At 40.3% G+C, this 11,677-nt stretch overlaps 1 protein-coding gene across 4 annotated transcripts in view; it reads left to right on the forward strand.

Moving 5' to 3' along the window:
• The window catches only part of ARK2N (arkadia (RNF111) N-terminal like PKA signaling regulator 2N), an 82,539-nt gene extending 76,027 nt beyond the window's left edge, over positions 1–6,512 (forward strand). For all 4 annotated transcript variants that reach the window (XM_058557037.1, XM_058557040.1, XM_058557038.1 and 1 more), the window contains one exon: positions 101–6,512. In XM_058557037.1, the coding sequence (XP_058413020.1) occupies positions 101–290 (190 nt within the window). In that variant the 3' untranslated portion in view covers positions 291–6,512. The remainder of the gene's footprint in view (positions 1–100) is intronic.
• The last annotated feature ends 5,165 nt before the right edge of the window (positions 6,513–11,677 follow it).

Here is an 11,677-nt window from a genome sequence, read left to right on the forward strand (position 1 = left end):
ATCTTAGTGAGAGTATTGCTCAGTGCTCCTGAAGCTGTGTTGCCTTCTATTTTTCCTATGGTAGGATTAACCATGCTTTTGTTCCTCATCTCAATTGCAGGTGTGTTCATCCTCGAGGGGGTGTGATTCAGAGTGTTTCTTCGTGGAAGCATGGCTCGGGCACGCAGTATGTTAGCAGCCGGCAAACACAGTCATGGACTGCTGTGACTCCCCAGCAGACTTGGGCTTCACCTGCAGAAGTTGTTGACCTTACCTTGGATGAGGATAGCAGACGTAAATACCTACTGTAATACAATGTCGCTGTGTTCCTCTGCACTGTTCCCTTCCACTTCCTCCTCCTCCTCTTTGTGACATGGAAGTTCATTGTCATAGCTTCAGCCTCAGAAGCTGTTTGTGGCATTTGTATAATCAAAACTCATGGAAAATTGCCCCCCTCCTTTTTTTTTTTTTAATTAAAAGAAGTCACTTAGGAAAATAACTTATCACAGAGAAAAGAATTTCTTCTTTCCTTCAGTAGGAATATGAGAATGATGAATTTTATTAGACAGCTTCGTTTTACTTGGTGACTTTTAATCTTAGGAAACTCTGCCTTCCTTTTAGAATAATATTTCAATTACCAGGTGAAATGGATTTCAGTTTTTGAAACTTGTATTTATTTTTCTGTGTAATAAAATTAATGTCTAGACTTGACCACTGTCAGCCCACCCATTGGCACTCCCACCTTAGGGCATCTGCACACATGTTAGTCAGGTCTTTACTGGCACCTACTAGGGCATGTGCATTTGAAAACCTGTCCTTAAAAATAGAAGACAGAAGTATTTTCTTCTAGCTTAAGTCTTCTGCCTTCTTTCCTGACTTTGCTCCTGGCTGACTTCCCACAACACAAATAATTGTCATGCCCCTTTGTGTTTATAAAAACTGCTAAGGTGACTTAGTTGGTCTCCTTGTTGCAGTAATTCATAACTCTTTGGCAAATGTCTCCTTTTGGGGCAGAGGCATTTCTGATAGATACCCACCATGAGGTTTTCTGGGCATCTGAAGAGAGTATTGAGAAATCAGTAGGAAAATCTCTCTCCTTCAACTTTTTTTCCTGGTTTATTCAAATAATGGGAGAACATAGAAACCTATTACTTAGGTAGAATATAAAAAGTTGTGTGGTTTCTGAGGCTATGGGCACTTGCAAATCTGAGAGGACAGTGCCGCCTTTCATAGCTAGTCTCTCCATAAAGGATGTTCAACAACTGTTTAACACTTGAGCTGAAGGTGACCTGATGCTATATTTGGGTATTTTTCTCCTCTACCTTCTAAAAGTGGAAAAATCAAAATACACCATAAGAAACCATATGCAAAGCACATTATTGGCACTGTAGGTTTTATAGTACCTGAAAGGAATAGCAAAGGGTAGTAGGAGCTTCAGGGAATTCAGGAAATGCCAGTGTTGGAGTTTTGTGGCATTAGTTACTACCTTTTTTCCTATAACATGTTATAGTTAGTAGTGAATTATTTTACAAGCAATACCTAAAGTTAGAACACTATGTACTGTGCACAGGGAGGAGTGAAGTAATATTGGCTTAGAAGACCTCACCTTTTGTTTTTCCACAGTTTTTATTTGCTGTTTTTCTTTCTATTTTTACCATATAATGTTGCTTTAGCCCTTTGCCTCCCTCCCCAAATGCCTTGGTGGCTCTTTCTTATCATAAGAGCATGGGAACTACCGTTTTCAGTTTTCATTCAGCGGACACACATTTACCAAGTGCCTATTCTGTGTAAGGCACTGTGCGGGGTGGGTGCTGTGGGGCCGCTGAGATGAATGAGACACTCCTGCGTGCGCATGCATCAGAGTCTGCCTGGCTCCACCTGGCTGGCCTTTTCTTCTATTTTTTGTAAAGACTCGATTCTCTCTTTACTCTACTTCCTGCTGCTTTAATTCTTCCTTATACCTCTTTCATAGGAGTGCATTTAAGCATGTGTTCTTTGATCTTCTCTGATAGCATCTCATTGGATTCTGGCCTCTGTTCTTCATCAACTTTTTATTTTTCTGTCAATCTACTTTTAATAGATCAGGCTTTTAAAAGATCATGAACCTCCAGTTTTAGCACCTCGTATATCAAGTCTCTCATGGCCACAATTCTAGACAAAACCAAAGACCCAGAGGCCAGAGCGAAATAGGACCTTCTGCAGATTCACTACTGGTGTAACTTGGACCTTCATGTTTTACTTTAGGATTAATTTATTGAATTTTACTGTTACATGTTGTTTTTGACTTGAATTAAAATGCTAGACAAAGCAGAAATGTACCATTTCTGGTCTGTGTTTTCCAGGAAAATCATTGGGACAAGAATAGAGTGGATCATATGACTTGAAGTTTTTGCAGCTTAATTATTCCCCGGTATCAGGGCAGAGCCCCATTATAAAGAAGGTTTTTGCATTACCTGTTCTTATGTTAACAGTATGTTTTGTCTTATTCTATACAGCATGTGATTTCCCATGACATACTTTCTTTAGCCACTAAAAATCATCCTCTAAAGAGAATTCTTTTGGTGTGCTGTGTGCACTGTGGATTGGGATCAGAGAGTGCAGTTGTAACCAAGCTCTTTTCTGTCCTTTTGCTTTTATATCAGGTTGCACTTTGCCCTCATCTGTCCCTATTCCAGCACCAAGACTACCTGACTTGATGCACCAGAACAGAGATTTAGAAATGAAGATGCAAAAAGGGGAGGGGAAGGGATGGTAGAGATAGTTAGCTTTTTCTCTACCAGGTTGGGACTTTTCCAATAGTTATAGTTACTAACTAACTATGGAGAGACTATGTTTCAACTCTTATTTCATTGCCAGAACTTGTGGAATGGGGATGTTGTTTCTGGCAAGGTATTTATTAATGATAAAATTCTGTGGTAAACAACTCCTGTGACATTTGAATTTTTTTTTTTAAAGGAATCTTTTTTTCACCAAAGTTTTGCATTTGGTAGCATAAATACTTCTTTATGCTTCACAGGACATTGTTCAAAGTAATATCTCTGCTAAAATGGTACACTTGGATCACAGATTGGTTTATGGCACTAATTTGGTTGTCCTGTCGTGTCTGTCCCCCCTCCCCCAATTTGAAACCACAAAGCTGTAACTTAGCTGTTGAATCATCATGACTGCCCTATAACATATAATTGCTGCTCACCAGTAGTTGTCTTTTCATTTTGATGAAAGGGGCCAGACTGAATGGACTCCATTATTCTTTACAATTGAGCATCCCATAAACTCTGCTTTTATTATTATCAGTTGTGAATATGAACTGGCTGATTTGCTAATTTAGTCAATTGTTCATTGTTACTTTTAGCAGATTAGCTCCATAGGTAACTTAAAAATGAATTGTTGCCTGCTTTTTTATACTGTGTCACAAGGTTTTTCAAAAAGCTCGGGACACAATTTTGACTTTCAGTTTAAACTTTTTTTTAAAGGCAAAGAGCCCCTAATCCCTGTTTTCCAGTATGTGTATGATGTGACTTCCATGTATATATAAAAATGATCACGCCCTAACCAGACTTCCTCAGATTGTGCACTGTTTGTTTAAAATAATCACGTATTTTAGTCCAATGCTGTTGTATTTTTTCATTTTATTTAAAACACTACGTACTTATTCTTTTAACAAATTTTAAAGGGTAGTGATCTTAAAAAAAAATCACTGGATAACTAGGAAATATTTTTGTTGTTGTTTTGCTTTGTTTTTTAAAAGAGTACAAAGGTCATTGAAGCCTTTTGCTCCTCTTACCGTGAAAATGAAATGTTAGCCATTGTATGGCTAGGAACCAATGCACTTGGTGGTTAACAGATCTGCTGTTGCTGGAGTGTGAGCGTGGACTTGATGCAGTGACGACAAATCATTGCTTAGAATTAATGTTTTAAAATGTGCAACTCTAGTTTTTAAAACAAAATTTGGTTCTTCTTTACATTCATTATTTAGTTTTTGTTTCCATTTAGTATTTAATGGTCTTTGGAGAAAAAAATAATAAAACAGAGTGTTATATATATATTTTTTGGTGCAAGATAAGATTTTCTGTTTTTTGAAATAAGTCTGTAGCATAAAGGTTAAACTATTTTAAGACAAAATAAAATAGAGTGTATTTAAACAATGATAATTTCTGAGGATTTTTTTTTTCTATCTGCTTCAGTTAATTAGATGGTGCCTGGAGCAGCTCCCAAGTTAGCTTTTGGATGTGAAAGTGAATTATATTTTGTTATCAGATCTTGTTGTTATAAGATGCCTGATTTTTCCAAGCAATAGCTGTATCGTATTGCCAAAATGTTTTGCAAGTGGCCTTTTGTCTGTTAGATCTAGATAAAATTAGCTTTGCGTTAGCTGTCCTGTAGTCCCCACCTCCCTTTCCAGCTAGGACCAGTGAATTTCAAAGAGGGCTGAAGGCTCCCTAGTGCTAGGCACCTTTGCTCCTGGGAACAAAACTCAGCTGACAGTTATTTCCCAGAGACCGGCGCACCGGGGTAAAACGCGGTAACTGCACACACTTTGCATGAGGTTGAACTTTGAAACAAATATAGGGTGTTTCAAAAATAGCTTAAAAAACTTTTCCCCTAATTTGGTTCTGTTGTCATATTTTTTATTTGGTTATCAAAATAATAGGAACTACCATATTAACAACATCTCATGACTTTTGTAACTTATGTTCACATAGAGGAGAATGAGGAACCGGGGAGAGCGAGGCCTGTATTTATTAAAACACTCATTCCTGGATCTCTTAGTGTTCCTCAAGAATTTTTAGTTCTACTTGCATTGGAAAGAGATCTGTTAACAATTAGGAAATATTTTCAGTTTTTTGAAATGGTTCTTTTGTACTATCTTGTATCTGAGACCTAGACATATTAGCATATTAGTGCTTATGAGAAACTTCTTTTCTTGGGCTCTAGAAGAAAATTGTTTACCTACAGCCTTGCTTTTGAACCTTTTGTCCTTAGATGCTGCTTCTGAAGAATAGACAAGGCATAAGTAAGTGAAATAATCTGTATCTAGTACTTAATCTCATTCTGGCTTCCTCCTCCTGTTTGCTGGCTTTTTTTGGCCTTGCCATCCCTTATTTGTATATTTTGCATAGTAGAAGACAGCTATTTATAATTTTAGTCCAAACAGAGAAAAATTATAGATAAATCTTTACCAAATACATAAATATCTCTTGAGCTCCAATTTTGCAACCAAAGTAAAGTGAATTTCTCCTAGGTTTTGTTTTAACCATGTTACTGATCTATGAAGGAGTGATCTTCCTGGGTCATTGATAGGTATAATTTTCTTTACTTCCTTAACTCCATGTTTTAGAGAACTGATTCACAGAATTAGAGAAGTTCCTGATCTAAGGTGAAACTTTGGCTGGGAGAGTCTGCCTAGAGCGAAAGAAGTCAGTAGTAATACTGGAAGGAGCAATGAGCTCAGAAAAAGATGCAAGTGCTGATCGTGAACATCATAGAGATGAGGGAGGAGCACCCATTAGCCCAGCAGAGGTTGTGACACTTGGCTCAATTCAACTGCCTTTGTACTACTCTGCAGGCGGCATACCTTCTAGCTGGAGATGGCTTTAGGCAGGTTCCCTTTGTATGCTGAGGATTCACTGATTATTTCTTTCTGCCAAGCCTTGAGACCCCATTTGGTGGGGTTGATGTGAGTAAAGGATGAGAGTGAGTGCTGGCAGTGAGGTCAAACCTCAGAAAGGAGGTGTGACAGCAGCAGCTGGTGTGATCCTGGCCTGCTGGTTGGGAACACCCCTTGGTTGTAAATTATGTAGATCTAGCTTCTTATTCTTTGGTAAAGAAAGGCTATTTGGTACCAGCTTTTTCCTTTGTGCTTTGATAATTAATACCTCAGAGGAGTCATTTCTGTTTCCTTTCTATGATTGCTCCATCCTAAGAGTGGGAAGGTGCTGTCGACTGCAGAGCCCTTACTCTTGTGATTAAGACTGAAAAAAGCAAGTCTGACTTTAGGATGGATCTTGGCATCTGCAGCATGAAGGGGATCAGACCAAAGGGTGGGGTGACTGACGTGTATAAAAAGCCTGAACCAGAGAACAAGAAACCCCAGAAAGGCCATCTGACCACTAAGGGATTTCATTTCTATGCCTGAAGATGAAGAATTTCTTAGATTTCTGAGACTAAAAGGTAGGGCTGTGTTATTTGGGGGATAATTCTTTGTTCTGCGGAGCCATCAGGCCTTTCAGGCAGGAATTCAGGAGAGCTGCTCACTCCAAAAAGCTGTTCAGAGGTCTACAGTTCCATCATCTCACTTAAGCTTTTGGAAGGCATTGGATGACTAATGCCCACAGAACCTCGAATTTCTACAAACTCTTTATTTTCAAAGTTTTAAAAGAATGTTTATTTCAAAATTTCTGCATGGGGGTAAGAAGTGGTACAGATTGTTTTCCTAATTTTGCAGATTGGAAGACTGAGAACAGAAGAATAACAACTTATTCAGATTTACATAGCTAACCTTACCAAGAGCAGATTTTTCCTGTGGTCCAAATCAAGACATTTTAGTTTTAAGAAAAACAAAATCTCGGGGCCGGCCCGGTGGCGCAGGCGGTTGGGTGCGCGCGCTCCGCTGCGGCGGCCCGGGGTTCGCTGGTTCGGATCCCGGGCGTGCACCGACGCACTGCTTGGCAAGCCATGCTGTGGCGGCGTCCCATGTAAAGTGGAGGAAGATGGGCACAGATGTTAGCCCAGGGCCGTCTTCCTCAGCAAAAAAAGAGGAGGATTGGCGGATGTTAGCACAAGGCTGATCTCCTCACAAAAAAAAAAAAAAAAAAAAAAAGAAAAACAAAATCTCTTTTTTCCACCTGGTTTTTCTTCATTCTTTTTGCTGCTGATTCTACTTTGCTCTGGCCTGAGAAGAATTGGAAGTCTTCTTGAGAAGGTAATGTTTGACTGGTTCCCTTTTCTCTTGGGCAAGTGGTCACAGATTTAAACATCAGAGCCACACACCTGAGTATGTGTCCTAACTCAGGCTCTGGAATGGCCGTGGAAACTTTTTCTATAGATAGATTTCCTGTCTCATAGTTTATGGAACAGGGATATACAGATGGCCAATAAACATAGGAAAGATGCTTGGGCTCACTACTAATTATGGAAATGCATACTTACGTTACAAGATGCCCGTTTCACATAGGCAGAATCAGATAGGATTACATTTAAATCCAGCGAGGAGGCAGAACAATGGCAACTTGCTTGTTTTCTTAGGTGGGCGTAATTTGCTATATAACTATTGTGGAAAACAGTGGTATTGTCTAGTAAAGTTGAATATGTGTATACCTCAAGCTGTGGACTGAATATATCCCCCCAAAATTCGTATGTTGAAACCCTACTCCCCAATGTGGTATTATTTGGAGATGAGGCCTTGGGAGGTAATTGTTTAGATGAGATCATAAGGGTGGAGCCCCCATGATGGGAATAGTGCTGTTATAAGAAGAGGAGGAGACCTGAGCCTTACATGTGAGGACACAGTAGGAAGGCAGCTGTCTGCAAGCCAGGAAGAGGGCTCTCACCCAAATCCGACCATGGTAACACCCTGATCTTGGACTTCCAGCCTCCAGAACTGTGAGAAAAAAATGTCTGTTGTTTAAGCCACCCACTCTATAGTATTTTGTTATGGCAATCCGAGCTCAGACACACCACATGACCCAGCAGTTCCACTCCTTGGGATAATACCCTTGAGCAGTTTTCAAAGTGTGGTAGCCTATATAGGGAAGTCATGAAATCGATTAATTGTCTATAAACCGTCTTTTGTTTATTTATCTAAGGAAATATAACAACATAGAAGATAACAGGAGACAGTTGTTACATGAAACTTTTGTTATATGCTGATATACATCAACACACAAATATATATATGTGCACATAGGGTCAAGATACAAAATGCACTTTTTACTCTGGGTTACAGTCAAAAAGATATGGAAAGCCATGGTTCTACAGAAACCAGATTATGTGCTCTAAAATGTTTAGTGTCATTTTTCTCAGATTTTGACTATTTCAACATGGATGTCCATCTATAGGATGAGTAAACAATGTATTTATACAATGTTTAGCTACTGTGGAAATTAATGGACAAGAGCTATATTTCTACATAAATCAAAATTTTTTCTCTGTCTGAAGTAGAGGGAATAAAGTTCTTTATGACTTTCCAGATGATGTTAGTGGGAATGACTAAGATCTGAAGCTGATTCTTTTTAGATGCCCTCAACATTTTTTGGATATGTTACCAAGAGTATAAGCAACAACAAAAAATAAATTTGAAAAATTGGACTTTATCAAAATTAATTTTGTATTTCAAAGGACACCATCAGGAAAGTGGAAAGACAACCCACAGAATGGGATAAAATATTTGCAAATCTTATATCTGATAAGGGACTTGTATCTAGAATATATGAAGAACTCTTACAACTCAGTAATACAAAGACAACCCAATTAAAAAAAATGGACAAAGGGTCTGAATAGACATGTGTCCATGGAAGATATGCAGTTGGTCCATAACACATGAAAAAATGCTCAACATCATTAGTCATCAGGGAAATGCAAATCAAGACCACAGTGAGATACCGTTTCACACCTGCTAGGACAGCTAAATTCCAAGTCAAATAACAATAAATGTTGGTGAGGAAGTAGAGAAATCAGAACCCTCATACATTGGTGGGAGTATAAAACAGTGCAGCCACTTTGGGAAATGGTTTGACTGTTCCTCAAATGGGTAAACATAGAGTTACCGTGTGACTCAGTCATTCCACTCCTATATATATACCCAAAAGAAATGAAGAAATATATCCACATAAAAACCTGTACACAAATGTGTATAGCAGCATTATTCATAATAGCTAAAAGGTGGCAACAACCTAAATGTCCATCAACTGATGAATGGATAAGCAAAATGCGATATAACCATACAGTTGAGTATTATTGGGCTATAGATAGGAATAAAGTACTGATACATGCTACAGCATGTGGATGAACCTTGAAAACATGTTAAATGACAGAAACCAGTTACAAAAGTCTGCATATTCTTTCATTTATAGGAAATGTCCAGAACAGACAAATCTATAGAAACGAAGTAGATTAGTGGTTGCCACGGGCTAATGGGATGTGGAAATAGGGAGTGATTGCTGATGGGTAAGAGGTTTCTTTTTGAGGTGAAGAAAATATTCTAAAATGTTGCACCACTCTGAATATACTAAAAACTACTGAATCATAAACTTTAATAAAAGGGTGAATTTTATGGTATGTGAACTATATCTCAATAAAGCTGTTATAAGAAATATGAATTACTTTTGGAATTGAGGGCACCATGCTTTAAGCTGCTTTAAGCTCTTAATATCTTGGCATGAATGGGTACCACACACTCTGCAGGAAAAGGGTTTAGTTAGTTGGGGCATGAAAAGTAGGAAGTTGCAACCCAACTATGAAAAAGGACTCAGGAGTCCAAGATGACAGTAATTGAAGGCAAGCATGACCAACTTCCTCACTGGATGCAGACTGCCCTGACCCTGAGATACAGCTTTAGGAGAGGACCTACCTTCTGTGAAGAGAGATGTGACTTGCTGAGGTTTCCCTCCCATTCAAACCTGCCACCCAAGGTGAAGATTATAGAAAGAGCCCAACCATTCCCCACTGAAATGTGAGTGCTTGCCCCTAGCCCTAGCCTGTGAGCTCCTGGGACCCACCCCTGGCTTTTGCCCAGAATATTTGTAGCCACTCTAACAGCTGACATCCTGCCAGAGTGGCCGTAAATGCATCCTTTAGGCAGTGAGTCACACTGGGGTGGGACTGGGGGCAATTGCTCATTATACATGCCCCTGCCTCCTGTGAGACTCTGCCACAGTGATCCCCACCCATTCTCTTGGTTGTAAGCTGCTGAAAGTTGGTGCTGACTTGCTGCTGAGAGTTGGTAGTGTCCCTCAGAGATGCTGAGGCAGAAAACGTGTTGGGACATGGACTTTAGGCAGTGCTGGGTAGTACCTGTTTTCTTTCATCCATTTAGTAAATTTCCACATCCCGAAGTAGATGGCTAAATTCTACTGATTAGCTCTTTGGGCTCTTGGCAGAGTACATTTGTTTGTTGTGACATTAAAAATGTATACTGTTAAAAGTACAAACCTTTCACTCAGCAGTGAAATATTCAAAATTCTTTCAGCACGGGCACCAACCAGTCAGAACTAGCACTGGAAGTATGGCTGGCACAGGCCCCTGTGGCAGGTATGGGATTAACCCTATCATTGCTAGACTGCGGGTCCTGGGGGAGCCACTAGCGTGGTGGGGAAGGCGCTCAAGGGCTCAGGGCCGGGGCTGTCTGCCAACTACAGTTGAAATATGTCATTATTTTAACAACTGATAGAACCAAACTAGTGTATACTATCAGAATATCAGTCTTGCATTTGCCTAACCTCTGTGCCTCAGGTTCCTCACCCATAAAATGAGGATAATAGTATATACCACCTTGTAGGATTGTCATAAGGAGTAAATGGATGGAGGTCAAGTCCATGCCACCAGTCTTGCCAGCCCCACACCAGCCCTTGTTATTTGGCTAGCTCGGCCGGGAAGCATGTAGACCAAATAAAAGTTGTCTGTAGGCTGCGAACAATTTCCTGGCAGCAAAGTTAAATCTTTACAACATTCTTGGAACAGAAGTGAAGTGCTTTAAAGAATCAAGCAAAGTTTGGATATGTGATAACTGGCATGGGATGGTGAAAAATAAAACCCAAGATCTGGGTTTGAGTCCTGCCTTCATTGCTAACAAGCTGTGTGATGTACCAAGGTCAGTCACATTTTGGGTCTCAACTTCTTCATCTATGAAGGGAGGATACTTGCAGGCCTACCACCGGGGTGGGGGGTGGGGGGATCAATTAAGATAAGAGACTAGCATAGGATGATTGAAAGCACTCTAGGAGTCATAGAGTCAGATGACTACAGAAGCAAGGCTGGTAATGGAGGGGGTGCATTGGGCCAGACAAATGGAGTGTGGCAAACTGGGGAGAGTTGTGCTTTGTCCTAAGGGGAAACTGCATCTCTTGTCATGAGAGTACAGGCTTGATTGTTGCCACATCTATGGATTTTTCAAGAGAAAACAGAAATCTGGATTTTTAAAATGTAAATGTGAAATTTCTGATTTGTAGATGTTCTTGTGTGGCTTTGGTCAGACAGACCTGCTGAATATACAGCTTGAGTAGACCTGTTGGTACAGGAGAAATAAAAATAGGGTGGACCTGTGCCACCACCACCCCCACTCCCCACCCTTTGAGTCCTTCTGGCATGGGATAAAAAGCAGTGGGGTGGTCTCGTGCTCCAACCCTCATTCTCTACAGGCTGCTGAGACTTTTGAGCTGCAAGTGAGTCTCTACTGTAAGGGACAGAGGGCACCCCAGGGAGCTATAGTCACTTGAATCCTTGGTGTGGTGTATTGCCTGAGTCAACCAAAGGGAATAGAGGCCAATTCTGTGTCATCAATCTCACCAGCCCTGTAACCTGGATCAGTCCTATTTGGCCTAGCTCAGCCAGGAACTGTGTCGGCCAAATACAACTATTCAGGCCTGATTCAGCCTGCAGGCTGCCAGCTTGCTACGTCTGCACCATGCAAATTTCAGGGTTTCAGCAAACACTTAGTAAATAAGTGCTGTGTGCTAGGCACTGAGCCAGACCCCAGGGACAT

This window comes from Diceros bicornis, chromosome 16 (genome assembly GCF_020826845.1).
Source record: "Diceros bicornis minor isolate mBicDic1 chromosome 16, mDicBic1.mat.cur, whole genome shotgun sequence".
Lineage (NCBI taxonomy): Eukaryota > Metazoa > Chordata > Mammalia > Perissodactyla > Rhinocerotidae > Diceros > Diceros bicornis.